This window comes from Podarcis vaucheri, assembly GCF_965113315.1.
Source record: "Podarcis vaucheri genome assembly, chromosome: 2".
Classification (NCBI taxonomy): Eukaryota; Metazoa; Chordata; class Lepidosauria; order Squamata; family Lacertidae; genus Podarcis; species Podarcis vaucheri.
The window spans coordinates 74,750,186-74,775,426 of NC_138760.1; the positions used below are offsets into that span (position 1 = coordinate 74,750,186).

The following is a 25,241-nucleotide window of genomic DNA, read 5'->3' on the forward strand; positions in this document are numbered from 1 at the left end:
CACGAATATCTGAAAGACGCAACTGGCTGGCTGAGGCTTGAGGCTGCCTATTCCAGGGTTGAGTTGCGGCGTCGGAAACCGGCTTGCCCACCTGAACCCCGTTTCCCCGAGAGTAAGCCGTACTGAACTCAACAGGACTTACTTCTGAGGAGGCGTGGCAAGGACTGCGCTGCGAGCCCTCTAAAGCGCTGGTCCAGAGACGAGCGCTATTGCGGGGCTGGCTCTGCCCTCTAGGGCGGGGAGCGTGTCGCTTGACGCGAGGCCTGGCGGAGGCGCCGGACCTGCTGCTCTGCCACAGAGAGATGACGCGAAGGCCCAGCAGCAGCAGCAGCAGCAGCAGCAGCAACCGCCGCACTGACGCCGAACCCACCGCCACGCGCCCGCTGCTCTTTTTCCCTCCGACAGGCGCCGCTGGCTCCTCCCCTTTAAGGAGCCGGGGCGGGGCCGCGCTTGCTGCAGGAACCTGCCCTTTAACAGCGCGCTCTCCTTTCCTCGCTGGTACCGCTGCCTAAAGCCAGCTCGCCAGTCCCCGCCGGCCCCCGGAGGAGCCTCGGCCTCGCCATGGTTTCCTGGATCATCTCCCGGCTGGTGGTGTAAGCGCGCGGCGGCGGCGGCGGGAGGAGGGGGGCGACGGCGACGGGGAGGCCCTCCTCGCCCGTTGCTAGGCAACGGGAAGAAGATGGGGACGGGGGTCGTCTGGATGGGCGGCTCTCCCGAATCCCACCCCGCCCGGTGGTGCCCGCTGCGCCCAGCCCTTTTCTCGGCTCCTCGGCTCCTCTGCCTCTCGGGGGCTCCTGAGGCGGACGCCCACCCCCCCACGGCCCCTGCTGCCACCCCGCCCAGCTTAGCCCTGACCCTGACAGGTGACAAGAGCGAGCCCAGGGGCGTCGCCTGGACACCGCGGTCCTTCCCCCCCCCCCCCGCTTATTAAGCTGCTGTCCGTTTAACGGCCTCTGGGCGCCACCACCTGAGGGCTGCAGGTAGGGCACCCAGCGCCTCTGACGCTCTGCCAGCCTTGCAGCCGCTGCGCTAGGCCTGCTCTGCGCTGGCAGCGGAAGGGGAGAAGAGGGTGGATGGGCGGGCTAGCAGGGACCGGGGCTTCTCCGGCCTGGAGCCGACTCTAAGCTGATTGAATAATCTCAGGAGGTTTTTCTTCTTCCTTTCTCTTTTCTGTTTAAATAATATCCAGGCTGGTTTTCGGCACCTTGTACCCAGCATACTCCTCTTACAAAGCTGTGAAGACGAAAAATGTGAAGGAATATGTAAGTGTGAGGCAATTAACCATAAGCTTGGTTTAACATCAACCCTTACTGTAGCTTGTCTCCTAGTGGTGTGAAGATACTAGCGACATAGCTTGTTCAAGCAGGAAATTGGAATTGTACTGCAAAACGATGCTATAGTCCATGTCACCCATATTACACAACACTGAATAGTTCGTCTGACCATTTTCTGCCTTATTTGAGTAAATAATGGTGGAATAGAGCTGAAATACCTATTCTGCTCAGTTTCGGGTTTAAAATTACATTATAGACCCATTTAAGCACCAAGTGACAGAAACTTCAAATGTGAAAATTCCTGAGGTGTCTTCACAATTGACTTTTTTTTAGCTCCTACAAATCCGTGATGTCACTTCACCACAGCTCCAACTAATTTGCATTACCTCTTTGCTTTTTTCTGCAGTAAAGGTTACAGCTATTGCAGCCCACTTGCCTGGTCTGTAGCATGTGCTTCATAAATGGCAAAATCCACTTTCTGCATGGCTTTTAGTCAATTTAAACCAGATGGTTGCACATTTTTGAACACTAAAAACTATGCTTCTATCACTTGCGTGTTTGCACAAAGTGTGAAAAATGTCATTTTCGTGTCATTTGTGAAAATGCAAGTGTTTCTTTTTGTTGCCACTTTCTATTTGCTGCAGTTTCCCTGACATTGCTATCTAGAATACTGTGGCATTTTCAAGAGTGCTTCTTCTGAAAGTTATTGTAAAATTGAAAGCAGCAAAGAGGCATTTTTAATCCCGAATGGATTATTTGTTTTTAAAATGTAGGCCCATCCTTTTAAAATGTGGGACCAAAGACCATCCTTACCCATTACTTGTGAAAATCCTGGCATAATTAATTTAGGATACAGTGCAGCTCAAGCAAAATGATGTACATATGTATAGTTGCTAAATGGGCAAGATATACCGTATATAGTTGAAAAGAATTCGAGAGGGAGTTAATTTAGTCCAAGGGGCAATGCTGCTTCATTTACTTATTTACCACATTTTGTTGCTCTGTGATTCAATTATGAAATGAATAAAATTTCTTTTTTAACTTCTATGACTTTATCACAAAAGTTCAGTTGTGGGGAAATTAACATATTGACTGCATTTGAAAATGCATACTAGGAATGCTTCTGAAGCAGTTTAAGAAAGAAAACCCCTCTTTGGTTTGTGTTCCAGGTTTGCAGAATATTTGAGTTAGATGGCTTTTTAAAGCATTAGACAAATTCCTGAAGGAAAATGAATCAGTGGCTATTAGCAAATGTACAGTGGTGGGGGCCGAGCGGTCTTCAGCCCCCCAGTTTTTCAAGAAGGGGGCTGGGCTCCCTCCAAATCCAGTAGCCTGCTCTGCCGCATCTACCCCACCTATGTCGTGAAACCCTGCTGATGTCATGCGGGGATGAGGAGGCTGAGCGGGGAGCCTGGTGGCCCCACTCTGCCGCCTCCTCCCTGACCAACCTTGTGCAGGGAGAAGGCCAACCACGTTCCCCATTCCCCGGCGGGACACGTCACATGCCATGTAACATGATGCCTCACGAGATGCACCTCCGCCATGTGGGGGGCAAGTGAGTGCCCTTGGCTGTTAGCCATGATAACTAAATGTAACATTCATGTGTCTGAATATCAGTTGCTTGGAATCCAATGACATGGAAGGACTATTACCTTCAAGTGCTGTTTGTTGGCTTTCCAGTAGCACCTGGCAGAACATTGTTAGAAATGGGGTACTAGACTAGAATGGAGACTGTCGGATCCAGCAACTTATGTTTGCTCCACCACTTTGGCAAAAAAGGGAGATTTAACATAAGCTTTCTGTTTCAGAGATCCATGGTGAGATTCTTCAGCAGAGATCTCACTATTGATTGTTTTAATGTAGCAGATATTACAGAATCCCATAGTGAGCATAACAAATAGGCTTTGGAACCTTTCTCTACTTCTTACAGCCCCTTGCCTGCCTGCCTCCAGGGAGTGTGCCGTGCGAACGCCGGCCAAACAGTCATTCAGCAAGAGGGCCCAGGACATGGCAGCAAGGCTAGCCTGGGCTCTGGGGCCCAGAAACCCCAGCAGGGCTTTTATTAGTCAGGGAGGGCAAAAGTTGAACATACATGTAGTAGGTCTCACTCCTCCAAGAACTCTTCCCACATCCATGGATTGCAGATGTATCCAAAATAACGAGGTGTGAAAGGTACATCTGGCTCTGCCCTAACTGTGATACCCAATTTGGAATGGATGTGAGTAGTTTTTTTCTGTGAAGTGTTCAGTGAACGGGTCACAGTGAATTAGTTGAGTGGTCCTCCCCCACCTTTAAGGCCAAACATTGATCACTAGAAGAGTTTCATTGGACAACTGAGTAGATTCAATGGTGGCAGAAAAGTCTGACTTATTTGCTGCCATCACCACCAGGGTGATGAAAGTGAGCTCTAGCCTGTGTGATCACATTTGTCATGAGTCTCCCACTATTGTCATTCCAGTTGTTGCCCATGTTGTTTCATTGCCTTAAGTTTCCCAGACCCATTAGGGAGAAAATTTGGCTCTCTGCTGCGTTCCATGATTCATGCACAGTGATGACCTGCAAATACAAGTTCAGGGATTCGAACAGCCTTGGTCCCAAATAAACAATTTTTGTTGTAACTATTATTATAAGTTGGCAGCCCTTCCCCAACCGCTCCTAAATCCCAGTCTCCCTTGCTCACCCCTGTTCAAGGTTGCATGGTCAGTTATTGAGGGGCTACACGGAGAGCAAAGAATCTTGACCATTGTCCTGCATGAGTTGTATGTACCCTAAAATACCTCATCACTTCTGTGTAGCTGTGCACTGAAAGGCAAATTTTTTTAACAGCTAGCAAGCTGTTTTTTTACTTTGTCTGCCATTACTGATCATTTTGTTGAGGAACCCCTGATAATATGAGGAATGCTGAGGAACACAATTCGAAGGAAAGTACTTTAAAATAGCAGCTATACTTGGATTTGGTGTCACTGGTATTAGTTGATATTAACTGAAAATACATGTTAGTGTCAGTGGGAAAAGGCTGTTTGGATATCCTCAAGCTTTAGTAAGAATAATGCAAGAGCATCAAAAAATATTTTTCAAAAGATTAGTAATAGGGATGCCAAATGTCTGGGCTTTCCTGGACACATCTGAGAATTGCTCAGAAAAATGGCATCCAGGCATATTTTTGCTGAATCGGCAAAATGTCCGGGAAAACCTGGACGTATGGTAAATTTGGGCTGTTTTTATTTTTTTTAATGTTCCTAAAAAAGGCTCAAAAACTCCGTCTGGATTTTCACTTTGGGGAATATGGCATGGGCAACCCTAATTAATCAAGGGTAGACGGTATGAAATCTAAAAAGAAATATTGTTCATAACCATAATACAGAGTGAAGTGGCTAAAAATTGACACTTTCAAATTTCATCGTAGTATAGACCTGCGAGTCACCCAGGTATTTGGAAGGAATTGCAAGTTCAAAGTTACTGTTTAAGAACAAGCTGCTTTTCAGGAGCCAATTTCAGTGGCAATATTTTTTTACATAATGCCTTGTAGTTAAGGAACAGCAGGGGGAGCTAGCTTCTCTTTCTAGCTTGGAACAGGCTCGTTAAATTGTTCAGACAAAGATGAGGGCATAATCTTGGCTGCCAAAATATTCGTACTAGTATTAAACGTTACTGTAGCAAAATTGACATGCTGTGATAAAGGTCAACTCCTCCTTTCTCGTGTGGGGATGCATTGCATTGTTTATACTATTATCCTGGTAATCTGCTTTGATATTGGTAGTCCATCTTATAATTAAGTTGTTCTGTTCACCCCCAACTTTTTTTGCTGAGAATTGTTGATTTGTGGGTAGCAACATTATTTACTCATGAAATGTATCTCTCAGTTTCCTGTGCTGTCTCTCATCCTGGAAATGGTTAAGACTTCCTAGTGAAGATCAGCACAACCAAAGCAGGAGAACAAGGGATAGGAAAATCAGACATGAAAGACTGCCCCAGGTCACACATTGTGGTAAACTATAGTTAATAATTTACCATGAACATGCCAAGCAGGACTATTTTGCTCCTGCTGGCACACGTTTGGAGGAAACAAACCATTATATTTAGATGAGTGTTTAATCATGGTTTGTTCTATTCTATTAAACCATGATCAGTAAGCCATGAATAAACCTTAGTTACAAACTGTGGCTTGTTGGAGTTAAACAAAGCACAATGTATGGTTCAGACACAATGGAAAGCTAGGAGTTGTTGTTTGTTTCTTGCTTGCATGAGTCAAAAAGAGTGAAGTAGGAGTAATACAATTCTGCATGATAAGCCATCACCATGATGTGCAAACAAGGTCTCTATTTTCAAGCACCAGTTGTAAATAGGATGTGCAAGGTTTTACCGTATTTTTCGCTCTATAACACGCACCAGACCATAACACGCATGTAGTTTTTAGAGAAGGAAAACAAGAAAAAAAAATATTCTAAACGAAATAGTGGATATATGATTTTTGTGGTTCATGGTGTGGCCACAGACATGTGATCTGACAGTTTGGAGTAGCCCAATGCAAAAATCCTGAGGATCCATGTGGATCCATGCTTTGTAACCACAGAGGAGGGAAGGAAGGGGAACCATGGATCCTCCGCTCATGACTGCAGCAGATCCCCCCCGCCACGCACAGGCATTCGCTCCATAACACGCACAGACATTTCCCCTTACTTTCTAGGAGGAAAAAAGTGAGTGTTATGGTGCAAAAAATACGGTAATTCCTTTGTGAAGTTAGCACAATCTGGTAAAGAGGGATGGTTGTTCAGAATCTGTTACAACTGCCCAGGTTCCTTGATGGTGTCAGTGCAGATGTTAGAGGAGAAATGTGCATTACACTGTGAACAGGACTGTTGTACTATGTATATCTTAGATCTGCACAAATTGTTCACAAAAGTGCAAAAGTTCCAGGTCATTTGAATTGACAAAAAGGCTGTACACATGGCCAAGTAATGATAAGACGTAAGTGTGGTGAAAAGCTATAGGTGTCTGAAAATTATTGGCAGGCGAACCTTAAAGCAGAATTTCTGTTTTTGGAACTTTCCTTGATGTCTCTGCTACTAGACACTGTTGAAGAGAGAGACCAACTGTTTGAAACCCAGAATTGCTGACATTTGGACATGGGTATAATTATAATGAACTGCTTCAAAATTACAAGATTTGGCATCAGTCAGGAATTTGTTTTAAGTAGGTTGCAGCTTTCAAATGATATGTAATGGTGCTGGCTGTCTTGCAGGTCAAATGGATGATGTATTGGATTGTGTTTGCTTTCTTCACCACAGCAGAGACACTCACAGACATCATTCTCTCTTGGTAAGTACCCTGCCACACTTGCGAAGTAAGCGGGGGGACTACTGGATACTTCAATTCTTTTTCAGTTATCCATCTAGAATTGGTTGCTGTGAGGCAATTTGGTAAGGTATTCAGCTTCCCTGTAGTTATCCTGTGCTTGAGAAAAACAAACATGGTGGTGTTCAGGTTTATTATTTGAATGTTCTGTAGTAAACCATATACACAATGAGTGAAAGTTGTGTTGTTGGCAAAAATGTGTAGTTGTTCTGTTTGTCCTCCCAACCTAGAAAAAAAAGATATAGGGTCTTCTAGAGCAGGGGTTGGCAACCTAAGGCCCATGGGCTGGTAGCAGCCCACGAGGCTTGTCTAACCAGCCCATGGCGACCCCTGCCCCCCTCCGCCTTACCAGCGTGGTGCGTCGCAGGGACCGACTTCTGGGTTGTTGGCGCATGCGCACAGGTGCTCCTCTGACCTGGATGCGCACCGGAAATAGCGTGTGCGCACTCGTGTGGGATGAAGAAGCGCCTGTGTGCATGCACACACACGATTTCCGGTGCACTTCCATGTCGGGAGAGCACCGGAAATAGCGTGTGTGTGCACAGGCACTCCTCTGACCCGGAAGAGCGTGCGTGCGCACATGCTCCGGCCCATCCTCCGATTAAGGTTGCCAACCTCTGTTCTAGAGAGCAAAAAGTGAATGAAGAATGGGATTCTAGTTTTACGAATCTGATTTGTGGAGTGTGAGGGAGAGAAACTATAGGGATAGTTGTAGAGTAATCTTTGAATATTGTGATTCTAGTTCTGATTAAATGTTAGGTTCTGACACTATTGCATGTCTTGTGCTTTGCTAACAAATTTCCAAAGATTTGTTCTCAACAATGTAAATCCCTGTTAGGCAAACATTGAGCTGTATTGTGCTGACTTACTTGTCCTGACTAGAACTGAGGACAGAGATGATGTCCTAATCCTGCAGTATCTGTGTTCAAAACTCCTAGCTGCCACTTTGTCCAGAAGTCTAAAATGAAGGGGATAATTCCTGGGTTGAAAACATCAGTCATTCCCAGGCAGAGGGCCAGTCCTGATGGAACATCCCAATGTTACTCTCTTCCCAATGACTCTCCTCACAAATACTTGAGTAGTGCAACTGCTGGGACATAACTCTGTTTGCAGGGTTGAGGATAACTTTGGATATAGACTTATCAAGGCTATGGCGAAAACTTAAAAAGAGAAGATACATCCCATAAAGGGTATGTGTGGCCTGTTCAATAGCTGGCCTTGTCATGTTGATTCTGTTCCATCTGTAGCTTCTCTCTTCTTCCTTCTGCTTATCTCATCTTTGCTTCTCTCTGGACTGTCAGTCTTTGTTCATCTCTAACCTGAGCTTGATTCTAGCTTTTCCATTTCTCTCAGGTTTCCCTTTTATTTCGAGCTGAAAATCGCATTTGTGATCTGGCTGCTCTCTCCTTACACCAAGGGCTCCAGCGTGCTCTACAGGAAGTTTGTTCACCCAACGCTCTCCAATAAGGAGAAGGTACTTCCTTCAGATTGCCCTACATATAAATCCTGGAAGTTTAGTGACATGAGATCATGATAGATTGCAGAAAAGATACTGGTATTAGCTCTGTCTGTGCTTGATATTAATCATGTTTATGCCTGCTCGTAATAGATGTGTGGCAACTGCTGCTTTTACAGAGCAATAGTGAATTCCTAGTTTGTAACCTGATGAGAATTTGTTAGCTCTAACCTGAATAAAGTAGCTTTATTCATGGCTCCTAACTGTGAGCCAAAGGGCCATGCATGGAGAGATTGAGGGACTCTTTGGAACAACATTTGTTGCAGGGCAGGGGACTATAACCAGAAGAGAAACTACAAACTTTTTCTGTGTGTGCAGAACTGCAGTCCATTCATGCATGAGGCAATATGGATTCTGGCTAATGTTTTCAGCATTTGCTGCTGTATTAATTGATCCTTTATTAATTTTTGGGACCTTTACTCTTTGTAGTCTATCCCTTTGTAGTCTACACTGCGATTAGTGGTAGATGCATAATTACTCTCCTTAATCTCATGTAGTTCTAGCACAGGGCAAAGTATAGACATTGTCATTCATTTAGTTTGAGCCTGCAGATAAGGGGTGACAGTCTCCATCCACTTGTAAGTGCCTTATGCATTTTTACCTTAGGACAGAATTTTTTTGAGTAATATTTCAGCCTTCTGGGAGTAGCATTCACTGGAATATTGAATTTCCTTCCTTTCAAATACTATATGTTAGTGCTGGGCAACACTTTGGGAAACTCAGAGCACTTGCTATACGATCCATTCTGCTGTGCTATCTAATATGTTTTCCTGGATTTCTGGATTTTATAGTTGGCTTCATGATGTTGGTGCAAGAAGGGGTTAGGATTTCAGGCAGAAGTGTCTCGAGATTCTGAAAAATTATGGATACATGGTCATAATGCTAAAAAAGAAGAATGTACTGCACAAGGAAACAAGTTCCATGTACGGCTTTAAATCACATGAACTATATTTAATCCTTTCTCTGCTAATCCCTCAGTGTTGCAAAAGAGAGCTAGGCAGTCCCTAGGAATTAGCAGGCCAAAGGCTGGCTGGCTCTGTCTGAGGACTGCTTCTTACCATACTTTTTATAATGATATTAGTATATCTGCCTTGTGTCAGTTATGATAGCACATGTATGTTTAAATGATGACTGTTATTCACAAAATAAACAGGTCTGATAATTGTGAAATGATGAAGCTAATTCTCACTGTATTTGATAGGGATCCCATGGATCCATGTAAGGCAAAGGTATGCTAACACAAACATTCTCCCAGTCTGCATTTCTTGACAAGCACTGTACACCTCTACATTTTTGGGGAGGGGGCACAAAGCACTGTATTCAATCACAATGTCTTTATGCATACATTTAGTTAAGCTTCCTCTAGCACTGACTTGACTTCTCAGACTGGTGCTGCTTTTTCATGCTGCTTCACATTCCTTCTTGAAATTCAGACTTCTGTATTTCTAAAGAGATCCAGAGCATGAGCATAGCAGGATTTCAAAGTTTTATATTTTCAACTAAATGTTAAATCTGTTCCAAGCATGGGACTGACTAGGACAGTCAGTATCACACATTGGAAAATGTGGCTATGGTGAATTTCCCACTAAATAACACTACGCATAAGGACATTTGAAGAGCCTGCTGGATCAGGCCAATGGGCCATCTAGACATCCTGTTCTCATAGTGACTAACAAGATGTCTGTGGGAAACTGAAGCAGGGGCTGAAGAAAAGAGCACTCGCCTCTTGGAGTTTCCAGCAACTTTACTGCCTCTTAACTGTGGAGGCAGAGCATAGCCATCATGGCTAGTAGACATTGTTAACTTTATCCTCCATAAATTTAAAAGCCACTCAACTTGGTGGCCATCACTGCCTGCAGTGGGAGTGAGTAACATGGTTTCACTAGGCACTGTGTGAATTAGTACTTTCTTTTATCTGTCCTGAATCTTCCAACATTCAGCTTCACTGGATATGAGTTCTAGTGTTATGAAAGAGGGGGGAAACTTTTCTCTAGCCACTTTCTCTATGGCATGCATAACTTTAAATTTCTAATGTGTCACCTCTTTCTTGCCTTTTCTCAAAACTAAAAAGTTCCAAAAGCTGCAACTTTTGTTTCTCTTTCCCCTTGATCAACCACCTGCTGGAGTCAACAATGACTTTTGCACTCGGCTTGCTAGATCATCATAGTTGTGATACAGAATGCAAAATCAAGAAAGGATTCAGTTGCTGAGTATAGAATACCACAAGTGGATATTTTTGTCATGTGTGTCTGAAGTGTGGGAGGTCTTCTTGTAGAAGAGATTTAAGAAAATTGACCCCAGGAAGTAGCTTTTTTTCTGTGGCAGTTTTGGTATATGTGTAATTTGTTTTCTCCTTGATGCTGCTAATGTTGGGGAAGACTGAAATTGGCACAATGCTGAATTTGGCACAACGAAACACAATACAACAATTACATGAGCCTTGATGTTCATTTCCCATTTAAGAACCAAGGGTACATGCTTCCCATTTTTCTCCTGGGGATCAGATTTCACAATAGCAGGACACAGGGGTTTTTTGCTGTGAAGAACCTGTGTCTCTTCTCTTGAGTGGCTAATCATTCAAGTTCTCACTGGATATTAGTATGCTCTTGTGCTCTAAAAAAAAGGAGTATGAGCCAAATGGTCATAGTATACTGTATTGGCCTGAATATAAGCCACACTTTCCTCCCAAATTCCAACAGTGAAAAGTTAAAGTGCGGTTTATTTTCGTGACCTCAAGCTGCCAGCAAAGCGGTGCGGCTCCCCCCAGGAAGCGGCCCGGGTATTGTCTCTCCGCCCGCCCCCCCCCAATTTTAAAGGCGCGGCTTATATTCGGGCCAATACAGTATCTGTATTCTGATAAATAGGAGAGGTCACACTCTCAGTACTTCTAAACAAACTGATGAGGGTCTTGATTCCACCCAGTCTTGGAAGAGATCCCCCCCACTGTTGTTAAAACTAAGAATAATAGTCCTGAAATTTCTCTTATAGTTAATTGGTTAATCTTTCATAAAATTTGGCTATTTTAGAATCAGACTAGACATGACAAGTGCAGCTATTTTTGCTTATTGACCTGCTAGCTATGTTTATGCCTACAGGTGAACAGTGAGTTCCAAAGTCCATACAATTCAATTGTTTCTGTAGATAGAGTGATTTGATAGCAGCCACCTTTAACAATAACTAGCCCATGCATTTATAGAGTCTATCAGGGCTACATTCTCTCCAGGTTGGATAGACAAAACATTCTCTCCATTTCAATAGACTAAAATGCAAATCAATCAGTGACAAAATCTTCACCAGACTCATAATCCAGATGAGTTTAGCTCAGCCTCTGATGTATGTAAGTCATTGAACCAGTGGTGTAAGAATTTCTTCCTGTGTGTTTTTTGGAATGGCAGTGGAGGAAAAATTTCCATTTTATAAGGTGATTAATATCAGTGAATGAATGTCAACATAGCATTAGACAGACTTAGAAGTTTCCAAGTTTTTAGTTTTGTTTACAAAATGCATATAAAATAAACATGCTAAATTAGATAAATTTTCTGTATGTCCTAGAAAATTTCCAATGCAAACAAGGTTTTCTATTGCTAATTACCCAAAATTGCATAGGAAATTTTCCAAAAAGCTTTCCAGAAAAAAATCCAGAAATGTCCTATTTAACATTTACTGGAAGTCAACATGTTGACATTGATCTTGACATTGAAGTTAACATTTACTGTTATGTCATGATACTTTAAAACTGGCCTTTAGAATTATGCTTCATTGCTGCCAGAACAAGTTACTGCTTGATCTTAGTCTTACTTAAAGATATATTCTTCTATGTGAGTAATTGTTTAAGCATGTTTTTCTTCTCCTCTTACTTGGGTTGCCTGTGTTAAGATGTGATGGGTACTTCTAAGTACATGATTCTCAAAATGAGAGGTGTTGGTTTTTCTGTTACCTTGTCCTGCTGAACTATTTTTGTACTCTGTAATCTAGTGTATTGTTAATTAATGCGGCTGCATTTGTTCTGTTGTGTGTATAGGCATTGATGATCCATAGGTGATTCTTTTTCTCATTCCACCATGCAAGCTGTCGATGGATAGTTTATAACCTCTGGAAAGATTTACTTAGTCATTAGAGAAAGTTTGAAAGTTTTTATAATTAACAAAAGTAAAACATTATGATGACTTTGAGAACTTCTGTTCTGTTTTGTTGTTCAAACCCTATGGACTTGGACCTTCTTGCCTTATACCTAGTTGGACTATAAGTCCATCTAGCCAAGTATTGTGTACACTGACTTGCAGCCTTCGCCAGGGTTTCAGACAGGCAACATTCCCAGCCCTTCCTGGAGGTACTGAGAATTAAACCCTAAGCAATTCAGTATTCAAAGCAGATGCTCTACTACTGAGCTTCAGCCCTTCCCCAAAAAACTTCCTCTTAAAAGCTTTTGTGTGAGTATGTATCATTCTTGAGGGCTATAGCTATGCAAATAATTTTTTAATGTGGCCTTCCCCACCAATTAAATCCTAGGAAATCGATGAGTATATCAGCCAGGCCCGTGACAAGAGTTATGAAACTATGATGCGAGTTGGCAAGCGAGGATTAAATTTGGCAGCCAATGCAGCAGTTACTGCAGCTGCAAAGGTAACTCCTTATATACCTATGTGCCATATCAACCCTGTTCCCTTCTGTTGGACTTTTGGTGTCATAACTCTATCCCACTTCCCCATCTCCATGCTGTCTGCTAAGCTGTTCTTTCAAGTTAGACATGAGACAAACTCATCTGCAGCTTGCCATCTGATTGGATTTTATTCTGACCCTGATCTGATTTTAGGATGTATTTTAACTGATTACCTGATTTTATGTTAATGTGTTATACATTTGATGTTAGGCACTCTGAGCCCGGTTTTGGCCGGGGAGGGGGGTATAAATAATTTTGTTGTTGTTGTTTTTGTTACCTGACCCAAGCTGTGTCCCTCTCATCTAACTGCTGTCGTGTGTTCTTTTCCATTGGAAGCTGTTTTAGCATGTCCTCTGATGTGTTCTGAATGGTTCAACTCATGTGAATAGTTACAACTAGAAATTGTGTCTTAAAGGGCCAAGGAGTTTTGTCTGAAAAACTACGGAGTTTCAGCATGCAGGACTTGACTTTGATTCGGGATGATGACACTGTGCATTTACGGAGCCCTGAGCCACGCATGCGTACTTCTGCTACTGGTCATCTTGAAACTGTTGATGATTCAGGTTAACAGCAATCCATTCATATTATTTAATGAGGGCAGATGTCTAAGAGTTGTGGGCTTGGGGCAAATATTGTAGCGTCTAACTTCAGTGGTAGTTAGCTGTGTTTATGTTTTGAACTTGGAGTTCATGCACACCTATATTTCATGCAGTACTCACAATTGCAATGGACATGCTGCTTAAAGAAAGAATTCACATTTTCCCAGCAGCAAGATATTATAGCTTGGGCCATGCTACTCATGACAGCAGCAGGCCCGTATTTTTAAATGTGGGTATTTTCCAGTAATATATAAAGCAAGGCGTGGAAGCATAAAAGGAGGTTTCTGTGTTCACATACACAAAACAACTTCTTTTATCTTTATCTTCTATACCTCTCTGTAATTTTCATTCAACCAGTGATCCTAGCTAGAAGATAGACTGGGGGAGGGGAGAGGATGTGTGCAAAGGAAGGGTTTGATCTCCTCTACACCTGGGCACCCCTTCTTCACTTTACACTGCACACCACCAATCCACACTGGTCTGGATTGGGGGAGGAACCAAACTCCTGTTACTTTTGTTACAAGGGGGGTGGGGAGGTGAATCCCAATAAAGTGATTCAAAGAGTCATTTAAAGACGCTGAGTCTTTTGTCACCTTGACAGTTTGATTCTCCACAACTTTCCATAGACATCTGAAGGCTCCCCTTTTTGGGAAGTTTTTAATGTCTGATGTTTCACTGTGTTCTGTTATATTCTGTTGGAAGCTGCCCACAGTGGCTGGGTCAACCCAGTCAGATGGGTGGGGCACGTGTGTGTGTGTAATATATTATTAGTCGCCTTAGTATTAGTATTATTTATTTTCTCCTTTCCTTCAAGAACCCTGGTATCAGAGATGGCATTTTCGTTTTCTGCTCCTCCTCCATATTAAAAAATAAGGGGCATCTCTGTTTTTGGTTTTCTCCTCAGGTGCATCCTGTTATTCCTCATCGGAAGAGATGACTCTGTCTCAAAGACATAATGGGGCCCAGTCTGATGCCAGAACAGACCCATCAGATGACGATACAGGAGACAAAGTTCCCAAACGGACCCAGAGCCTTAAAGCTCCTAAGAAAGTGACAAAGACTGAGGTGAGCTGGATGTAATTGTTTGGAAAGCTTGCAGCTGGATCCTGCCTCATGTACAACTTGTGTGCTTCAGCTTGGCACATAATCCCTTTTAATAGCTGCCCCTCCCTTGCAAGTGTGCTTTGCTTGCCTGCCAGATATCTTTCACTACATTTTGAAGTATTGGACAGGATTCAACTAATAGGTCCCATCAGCAGAAGCCTGCACAATAACTTGTACAAAAGGGCTTTCTCCCCTGCATCCCCCAAAATTGGCTCGGAGGGGATCAGGAGAACACCCAGAACTGCTCACGAGAAGGAAAGAGGGATCATTCTGTTTGGCAGGCTGAAATGTTTGCAGTAACAGAACAATCAGAAGAGTGTGATGTTGAATTCCTCCTGTTGTTTCACATTCCTATTCTGTCAATAATTTAAATGCCTCTTTAGTAAGAATTTAAGGCATTACTAAGGGCTGAAAGTAGATGTGATGGCAGTAGCAACTTGTTTGTTCATTTGCACCATTGCTATGCCAAGCAGAGAGTGGATAGTGTCTCATTTTTAAATGAGAATGTGCATGACCAGCTGAATACTTCTTCATTCATTTGCTTACCTTCCCATGCTCTATTGTCCCCACTCCCCTCTTGCAGTACTGGAAGTTGGCTGAGCTTTGAGAAAGGGCTTGGGGTGTTGGAGCATGGGAAGGAAAGACAGAGGAGGGGAGATTCAACTTCCTTCTCTTATGTACTCCCTTTTGATGTTAAAGTTGGACTCCCCTGCTTCATTTGTGAATGCATAGGCACATGAATGAATAAACATGAATGTGCTACTGCCGCATCTTATTTGGCACTCAGGATGCATCCAGTTTTATGAGTTTTTGCATGATCTGCTGCTGACATTAGGGGCACAGCCTGCAGACATTCCATCAGCTGTTTTTGTTTGGGCTCCACTTCTTGATTTTTCCAGTGCCAAAATATATTATATAGTATGGTTTTATGTTGCAAACAACTGGCTCAAATAAGATTTTCTGTGTGCGCAGTTTGTGCACATGTCCACGCATCCAGCTTTTAATCTTAGATTTTTCGTAGGAATTCCACTGTATCAGGTCCACGCCACACCTTGAAGAAATGTTTCCATGCTGTGGTTTTCTGGCCTCTCCCTTCAATAATTGCTCCCTTGTCCTTCAGTAACCTTTTCTGCTCTGGGTATATACACAACTATATGGGGATATCAATTTTCATTTTGTTTGTAAAAATCAAAATTAAATTACTATTTTTAGGGGGAAAGGCCCAACCAAAAATGCACTAATGAGCTTCCATATATATTTCACATTAAGAGGGAATTTGGATTAAATGTCAAAAAGCATAGGCTGGCATTTTGATGATGACAGTCTCCTGTGGACTGTGCAAAAATACTTGTGTGCACGGACAGCACCAGTTTCACAATAAACCTTTATCTGGAAGCACCCCTTGTTAAAGAGCTAAAAAGTTTCACATATTTGACATTAATTGAAATTTGGTGGTGGTCTTGCTGGCCACATGCAGCACATCAGGTCATTTAGTGTAGAGTGTAGAGTGTAGAGTGCTGTCCTGGCCCCCAGCTAGATTACAGCTGATGGTATATCATTGGGTGGCAGGAATTGGCTGTGGCTGGCTTCCTTCATGAAGTTTTGGGTTGTATCTGAATCAAAGGTTTCCTACACATCTGGACATGCCTTCAAGAGTAGCTGAAATTATACTGGTTACTCAGTTTGATTGCTCAGGTTCTGTTTCTGGAAATAATTTTGAAGGAGCTGGTAAAGAGCCAGGAAATGGCTGTGTAGGAGAATAACCTATTTTATTTGAGTGCCCTCTGCTGACTGCTTTATAGGTTTGTTTTATTTTTTTGTCATTTTCTGTTAGTGCTGCTGTACCAGAAGTATTTCTTATTCTGAGGTTACTAATTGAATTGATTCATTAATAGAATTACAGAAGTAAGAGGGCTTAAAATTGGATAGCAATCAGTTCCTTTTGTTCTAGAAGCAGGAGTTCAGTGAATGATCTGAGGTCTCAGCAAACATTTCATCAAAGCTCTTTCTTTTTTAAAACTCCTTGTCCTGCAACTAGTTTCATGTTATTTCTCTCCTCTCTTGCTTTCCAGCCCCCACAAAAGACTGTCAAAGCCCGTCCCAAGAAGAAAGTTACAGGTTCCAGTGCTGCTGGCGAGTCAGCCTAAGGACATCCCAGCCTGTCTGTCCTAGGGCTCTTCAGACTCTTTGATGAGCACTCTCCAAGGAAAGGGAGCTGAGATCATGTACATAACAGCTACTGCTTTGTAGAGCTCATTCCAAGGCAAGAGGGTGACTGAAATTTGGCACACAGATTAGAGGATGGCCATCCTCAGGAATTATTTACACTTCATCTCTGTGATGGAGAGAATGCTAATCTGTCTGTACATAGCCTGTGGTTTTGGGATTCCCTCTCTGTGTGTAACCCTAATAGGGAAACTCTTTGCTGGAACAACTCTTCAATTAGGGTTAGAGCCATCTTTGACAGAGAGGCTGGAAGAAAAATAAATCAAGACGGGTGCCACTGAAATTCTAATTGGAGGTGGGGAGCTCCCCAATAATATTTAAGCATTTCACTGGTTGTCATGCTGTAGCTGCTGTGGGGAATTGTTAGGAAGTGCCTGGAGCAAAGTGACTGGTACTGAGGGAAAGTGTTATCTAAACTCATTTGGGCAGAAGCAAGAGACAAAAGTGTAGGTTTGCTTGGTGCTTTGCTCCATGGGCAACTGCTTGCCTGTGGGATTGGGTAAAGTGGTATTTTTTGCAGGGAGTCTGTAGATGTTTGGGAGAGGGGTGGAAGGTGAGAATGCAAGTGGCTGGCTTCTTTACCACTATCTGGTGCCTATTTCTAAGCAGCCTCTTTTGCTTGGTTGAAAGCGTTTTAACTCTGCTCATGGTAGATGTTGCGATGGTAGAACTATTTGCATGGTTTTTTTCAAGTAGAATAAGGCTGGGAGGAAGGTGACGAAGCTAAGAGGACCACGGTTGGAGCAGGGGGTGTGAGGGTGCCTCGGCACACATCAGTCTCTCCAAAGAGTTGAAATCCTGAATTGCCACTGTCTAAGAACCAAACACTTTGGCCCCCTGCTTCAGAGTTGCCTTTATATTTTACAGGTCAGTCTGTTTTCTGTAAGAATTGTTTGGAAAAGGCATGTGTATGGAAGAAGCTGGAGGAAATATGGATGGTACCTTAAGTTTCTGCTGTGTTCTTAATTATGCTTTATTTGCACTGGGAATATAAGGTTGGAGCTCGATCAGTGTAGCCTGATAAGTAGGCAAAAAGTAGCAACCCTTTTTGGAGCTTTTCTGGCATTTTGTAATGAGGTAAATAAGTGATGGGACATTCCTAAATGATTCCATGGGTGGATAAAGGATAATGTTACTTGGCTCTCAGGAACTACTCATTTCTGCCACCACTGACTTCCATCATTCCCTCTTAACTCTGGTTACATTTTGGAGCCAATATTATTTAGTGTTTGAGGCTATCATAGAATTGTAGCATTGGAAGCGACCCTGAGGATCATCTAGCCCAACTCCTTGCAGTGCAGGAATATGCAGCTGTCCCATACAAAGATCAAACCTGCAACCTTGGCATTATTAGCACCACGCTCTAACCATCTAGCATTCTCTGAAAAACTGAATTCAGTTTTGTATCAAATCAAATGGATAAATAAATAATGATAAACATTTCTGTTCCAGACAGTTTAACATATACAGATATGACTGTCCTGATCTAGGGCTATAGTGCAGGGATACTGAGACACATAGTATATAGATAAACGCTGCTGTTCTCTAACCTAGCCCTTTAATAAATTATCCAACTTCTGAATATGTGCCAAAGCCACTAGTCTTTTAAATAGTGGAGCAAATATATGAGATCTAACAGTGCTGGAAACAAATTTCAGTTGCCTTCATCTACTATAGGTTAAAGGCAAATCGGGCTGATGTTGGGTATGCAACATGCCCACGCAGCTGCTTCACTATGCAGTTTAAATCCTTTTCACTACAGGCTGACATGTACTGCTTCCTAAATAAGTTTTTTAAGAAGCTAACCTCCATTGAGTTCTGTGAGACTGCTTCCTAATCAGTGTTCTTTAGGATTGCACCTTTAGGCACATTTTTAAATTTCTATATTTTCAGAGCAGAGAAGGCTTATCATTAAGATTCCATAGTTGAAGAGACTCCTTTTATCCTCTTCCAAATCAGTTACAAACCTGCACTCGTGTGCTGTACTTCTCTTCTGGACACCTGATAGTTCAGCCTATGCAAGTTCAAAGAAAATGAATCACAACATTTTTGCCATTCTTTTTGGCAGCGGCTGTTTAATGCCAAAAAATTGGCAAGCTATAATTACAAATTACATTTTGTAATTTGTCAAGGATGCAGACCCTAAATCTCAGATTAGGTTTTTACTATTTGGAAGGTACTTTGGTTTGCTGAGTGTGAGAATGTAGAAACATACTGTACTTTTTACACAGCTGATCCCTCTCTCCTAGTACCATGCAATTAATCTTCAGTAGTTTTGTTTGAATCAAGTAGGGGTTTACATGTGAAATGGCTGCACTTCCTTATGCTTGGAATATGTATGGCTGGGGAAAGTGCATTTGAATGCTGGGCTGGCTGTAAATGAGACATTTGTATTGCTGTAGTATATGAAAGGGAAAGCCTTTCTGTTTCACAGAGAAAGCAGCACTACTTTTATCAACTTGTTTGCTTTTATCAACTTGTGTTTCAGCAGCACACTGTGGTTGTTGCTTGTAGGTACTGCCTTGTGTTTTTTACAGCACATACATCAAACTCTTTCCAGCATCCTTTGTATGAGGCAGTACTTTTGCATAGAAGTTGATAAACTGGGATCAGGGTTAGCACTTCTCCTAGAAGTGTGCACAGTTTTTCAGCAGTTCTTCCAGTGAAGTATAAGGATGGGATGATGCTAAATAACTTGAGCCCATTCCCAGAGATGCTTAAGTCCTGAGGCAGTTTCTACCTTTTCATATTAGCCTGGTTTGCTTCTCAGTCCCCATCTTCTCACCACATCCTGTTGGGTCAGTTTTAATTGTAGTCCAATTGGGTGTTTTACTTTTATTATACTTATTAAAGTATTTCTAAACCACTGGCTCATAAGAAAATATCAGGATGGTGTGCAATGTGTAAGTATTCAAACAATCTAAAATACAGAACAATTGACCTACACTGAATCAGATTAATCCTCTGAAAACAATTGTCATAAAAGAAACGTTTTCAGCAGGCAACAAAATATCTAAATTGTTAGGCATCTGGTTTTTGTTGGTTTGCTTTTGTGTAACACCATGTGGTCTTTTCATATTTGTGTCCCTTAATTATTTTAAATTTCCTATCAGTTTTATGTTTAAGAACATCATTATCCTGCAGCTGGGCTTCATATTCAGCTTGAAGATCAAATATATATGGGAACCTGCCAGAGGCCCAATAAACTTATTTTTGATGCATACTTCAGGCTGCAAAAATTGAGTCAGAGGTTAGATAGCTGGCAGGCCCTCGTATATGGCTGGTGGGCTGCATTTGGTCTGGTGGCCTATGCTGCACACACCTGTCAGGGGACATAATATTCCACATCTTACCTTTCTCGGTTGTTCTTCATAGGATAGTTTCTAAGATCTTGATCCATTTATTTACTGTTCTGTCATATATGGGAGGAAACAGAGTGACTCAAGATACGGTACTTCACATGACTGCTTTTTCCCCTAGTCCCTTTTTCTACACCATGTATTATTTTATACACCTCCGTAATATTTCCCCACTTTTTCTCCCTTTTTTTGAAACAAAAGTTCCAAATGCTGTAATATTTTCTCATATGGCAGTTTCTCTAGCCCCTTGATCATTTTAGTTGCCCTTTCCTGCACCTTTTTCAACTCCTATGCTACAGTCCCAACAAAAATACCCCCCATTCAGCTGCTGTTTGGCATAGGAGGAAAGCTTCTGTTGGCAGCAGTGAGAACTCCCCTCATATGCCAAATAGCTGTCCGCCCGCCCGCCCCCCCCCCAGTGAGGGCAGGTATCGGAACTGCAGTGTGGAAGGAAAGGGTTAAACCTCCTCCCCATGCACCTGATCCTGACCAGTGGTTGCTATTTACAATCTTTGGAGCAGGAGATATGCAGGATGTTAAACCATGTGATTAACATCATGTGTAGCTGGCCCTTGGGTAGCCTGTTTAACAATTCATGGGGGGAGGGGATGATAGAGCTCCTTGAATGGAGATATTCCTCTCTAGTGGCTGCTCTTATTCTTAAGAGACTTTATCACAATAAGGCCATGATCCTATGTACACTTGCTTGGGACCACTAAGACTTATCTCTATGTAAACATTATAGGGTTGTGCAATTAATGGCTCTGTGATGAAAGAGTCTGATATTGAGACTATCATAGGACAGAACAAACACCATATAAATAACATGGTAATCTGAATTCTTTTCTTTTCTTTAACCTCTCTTTACCTCTTACGTGTTAGGAGGTCCACGATGGAAGAATTCAAAACTTGTTTTTAGTCAGGTGCAAAATGGAATTGCCACTTAATCAGTTTTGCGGTTTTTTTCTACAATCAAGCATTGTATACATCTTAGGAAATAAATAAATAAACTTTATTGTAGTACAAAGAACCTTGGATTTAGAGTGTGGTAAGAATGTGCTCCTATTTTTGCATCCTTCCCACAGTCTGGCTCTGCTGTTGTAAGATTAGAAGAGTAATAGCAAGAGAACCCATGTAGCTAGCAGAAGGCTCTAATAATGCTGTTATTCAGAGGCAGAATATAGCTGGAAGAGACTTTTATCATGAAATCTGGGCTCTTCCCCATTCTAGGCAACAGTGTCTTTCAACATTGTGTAGCGGTGAAATGTTTCTTGTTTCTCCAGGAATTGGGGGGGGGTTGTTTTTCTTTTCTTGTGTTGTCATGTTGGACATGGTATTTAGAACCTCTTCGGGATATTATCCTTGCACCAGAACAACAGCTGGTCTTATCCGATGGCCTTCTCTTCAACCAACTTCTGTTGAAGTGCCAACTCCTACTGGTTGAACCCTTCTCTCTCAAATGTAAGCAAATACAAGCCTTGAAGTTTCACAGAGCCTTTCCATTGGGAGCAGCTTGCTTACTGACAAGTCACTCCTCTGCCACTGTTGTTACGTAGATCCAGTTCTCCAGCAGCAGCAGCAGTCTGTGTTTGCCTCCTTTCATCAGGATTCTTTTAATCTAAGCTAGCCTTAGTACTTGCATTCTCTGATTTCTGCTGTGTAAAGGGGACAGTGCTGCTGTCATTCTTTTGCAGACATTCACAGTGACTGATTTGAATTTGCATGGCAGGTCTGGAGGAGAGCCAAGAAACGGAGACTCATTAGGTTGAATGCCAGCCATTTCCCTTGTTTGTTGAACAGGCAGCAGTAGACGTGACAAGGATAGGATGCTATACCAGTGTATTCCCTTCTGCCTGCTAGAGGAACAGCAGTCAGTCAGTAAGAAGTGGACAACAAGATTGGGTAAAGCAAACTTATTTAAAGGTCTTAATCCTGCTGCCCAGTCAGTCAGATCCTTGCCATCATAGTTCAGTTACAGCTGTCATTGGCAGCTCCAGTACCTCTTCGGCCACTGTGTCAAGTCTTCAGTGAGTATACTGGCTGAGGGTAAGCAATAGCTTTTCAGAGAACAGGAGGCAGCATTTTGGAGTGACCATTGCCTATATGACATACCATCTTCTTCTGATCTCTGGTCAAACTAGTTTTGCAGACTTTGTAGCATTTCAAGCGGTCTAGGGGAAGTTGAAGCAACCTCGTAGCAGAAGAAACACTAAATATGCCCATTTTAATGTGACCTCTGTAGAAACAATGTTCATTATAAGGAAATGACACTCTTGCAGAGCCTCTTCTACCATTAGGCTAAGTGGGGATACTTCATCAGAAAGCAGATTTTGGGTGGCCTGAATTTGCAACTAATTTTTACTTCTAATTTATGATTGTATTTTGACTGCCAAGTAGAGGTGATTGTAGGATTTTGTGTCTCTGGTGAAAAAAATAACTTGGTCAGCCTTGGGTACTGCACACTTTGTTTGGGTTGGAGGGTATCTGCTGTTCCACCTCAGGCAGCAAAATAGCTTGTGCTGAGAGAAAAAAATATTTTGTTCTTATAAAAAATAAATGTCCCCTTAGGAGTGAAATGGGCTAGAGCAGAAGATCGGGTCTAGTCAGCTTTACTCCTGCTTGGGCTTGTAGGGGACTGTAGGAAGCTGCCTCTGTCAGGAGTTAGACTCCAAATTGAATAAACAACTTTTCCCTTCTCAGCAGGGTTACCTTCCTCCCCACATGTTGTTTTGTGCTGTTGTCAAGCTGCCAGTGTTAGTAGCATTAAAAAAAGGGGGGGGGACTGCTTGCATTGCTCCAGAGAAAGAATAATCCGTACACAGCAGCTATCTATACACTGGTGGAAAGATGAAGAGTATCTTAACTTATGAACAAGGCGGGACAGGACAGGGTGCTGTTAAGCAAATGACTAGAAGAGGTCCTCCCACAGGATTTATGTGACTAAACTGAGAAAAGGAAAGGGGATTTCCAAGGAGATGGGATAATAGCCAGTTATTCTCAGGATCTGGTGAGACTCCAAGGATGAGTCAGCTACATGAACTAATAGAAACATATCGGTAGGCAGTCTGAGCGAAGCCATTTCCTTGTCTTATTGAGAGAGATGAGCCCAGCTGCTCACCCTCAACCTTATCATGTTTTGCAGTTTAATGGGAAATGGAAAGCTCCTCCACCATATTCTGTCTACCAAGGTATTTCTTATGTATACTGACTATGCTAAGACTGCCTGTTGAGATCAGATAGATGTTCAGGAAACAATTCATCCTGGATGCTGCACCATTCTTTGTACCCACCTTACTGGCAGCTGCTGTTTTCAGACTTGGATTGTCGCCTGCATCTTTCATCTTGTAGTGAGCTCTTCACGGTACCGCTCTGTCCAGCACAAATTATTTTACTACCCCTGGAAAGATTGCTCCGTGATCTCTTGCTTCCCTAGGAGTCCATGTTCTGTCTCACTGGAATTTATTCAGAAACATGCATCTCCCCACCACCACCTCATGAATAGAGGATGTTCACAGTCAGGGGCACCTCTTAAGAAGGAAGCTACGTACCTCAGCACCCCCCACCCCCCAAAAAACCTATTTCCTGCTGCCTTGCAGAAAAATCATTGATCTCCTATGGAGAGAACACACAGTTCTCTTTTATTGCCGGATATGAAGTTGCTGTATTACAGAAAAAAACTTAGCCCTGCTCTGTGGGAAACCACCCTCTTATCCCTGTTCTCTTTTAAGTGGCAATCTTGTTACCCGGTTGAGCCATAGCATTGTGCAAATGCTCTGGAATCTGTGCTTACACTTCAGGCACCTGCATCAGACTCTGGAAGTCTGGGTGTCTTGTTACGTATCAGTGTAAGTATCCCAGAGCCTCTGTATACATGCATTCATCAGTATTACTTTGTGAACCCTTAGTAGTATTTTATCTGGGTTTTTCAGGCTCTTGGTGACTGGCAAAGGCTCCTGCTAGATAACCTTGTATAATTTTACTCTACCAGAACAAATTGTTGTTATTCCTACTTGAACCCTTTATAAAGTTGTGATCTAGTAAGAAGAGGTATCTAACATGTATTTGGGAACAGTTTGCATGGTTATTTGAGTGTTTTTACACTTTATGTACTAACTGAAATCATATCACATGAAAGGTTGAGGAGAGCAGCAACAATTGCATTAAAGGTTTGTTTGAAGGCCACGGAATGTACTTCAATCAATCAATTGGCCTCCAGCACAGCTTCTGCACCATTTCTCACTAGGTAGATCATGACTATATTCTGTGTCTCTTCCTGTTTTTTCACCCCAAGCAGGCCTTGAATTCTCTTCATTAGAATATTTGTCACTTCAGGACAATGGTGGTTGAATTTCCTCCTTCCTCAAAAGAGTATCGTAGCTGCAGAGAGGTTGCAGCCTGGGACCCAAGTATTGGGACCAGTGGGACCAAATGCAGTAAGATTCCAGAGGAGAAAAAGTTTACAGCAGCCACCTGAGACTGTGAAATTGACCTTTCCTGGAAATTCTCTGGCCTGGAAGAATGAACTTTGATGTTAGACCTTTGAGAATTACAGATATTTGAACAAGTGTTTGTAGCAAAGTCCAGTATCAAAGCTGCTACTGTTTTATTTGCAATGACAAACTGGAATCAGAAATAATATGGAATGTAGACAAATTTATATTGGCCTCTTGTCTCTTTAATTTTTTAAGTACAGTAAACACGAATCTTTCCCCGTTCTTGGAAGGGCTGTTCGTAACTTGCTTCCTTCCACCAATTATTGTATTGTATTGTGTTGTGATTTCAGAATTTGGGCTCTTTCTTTCAGGAAGCTACTTCCACACTGGAAATATGCCAAAGACAAGTTGTTCAAAATGAGTAATCAACATTGATTTATGAATGTTTCTGCTCTTTTACACAGAAAATAGGGATATGTGAGGAGACCATCTTTCCCTGCCACTATTTTCTATGAACAAAATTGTTCATAGGGCTTTCATAAAGATTCCAAGCAAGAGCTCTCTTTTCATGACACTTTTCAAATTCTATAAATCATGTACTAATAAAAAAAATCCAAAGCTTTACATATAGTATGAATTTTATAACTTGTGAGCATTGCCATTGACTATTTTTATATGTCTGTTGATTCAACAGAAAGGCAAGAGGCAATACGTC

General features: G+C 42.4%; 1 protein-coding gene across 6 annotated transcripts; it reads left to right on the forward strand.

Moving 5' to 3' along the window:
- The first annotated feature begins 416 nt into the window (after positions 1-416).
- On the forward strand, positions 417-24,750 carry REEP2 (receptor accessory protein 2). Of its 6 annotated transcripts, none has more exons than XR_014217015.1 (9): positions 417-593; positions 1,190-1,262; positions 6,517-6,593; positions 7,983-8,103; positions 12,655-12,768; positions 13,221-13,368; positions 14,309-14,469; positions 16,581-21,995; positions 24,388-24,750. XR_014217015.1 is itself a non-coding variant. In XM_082213258.1 (8 exons), the coding sequence occupies exons 1-8, from the start codon at positions 562-564 to the stop codon at positions 16,653-16,655; spliced, it is 801 nt and encodes a 266-aa protein (XP_082069384.1). In that variant the 5' UTR covers positions 417-561; the 3' UTR covers positions 16,656-24,750. The 6 variants fall into 6 exon arrangements, 1 of the variants encoding a protein (XP_082069384.1); XR_014217016.1 differs by having other exon boundaries at positions 16,581-16,771; positions 17,602-24,750; XR_014217017.1 differs by having other exon boundaries at positions 16,581-16,771.
- Positions 24,751-25,241: the final 491 nt, after the last annotated feature.

Coding starts and splice junctions, on each gene's coding strand:
- REEP2 (XM_082213258.1), top strand. CDS start 562: ATGGTTTCCTGGATCATCTCCCGGCTGGTGGT. Junction 594..1,189: donor ATCATCTCCCGGCTGGTGGT/GTAAGCGCGCGG, acceptor AATAATATCCAG/GCTGGTTTTCGGCACCTTGT. Junction 12,769..13,220: donor CAGTTACTGCAGCTGCAAAG/GTAACTCCTTAT, acceptor TGTGTCTTAAAG/GGCCAAGGAGTTTTGTCTGA.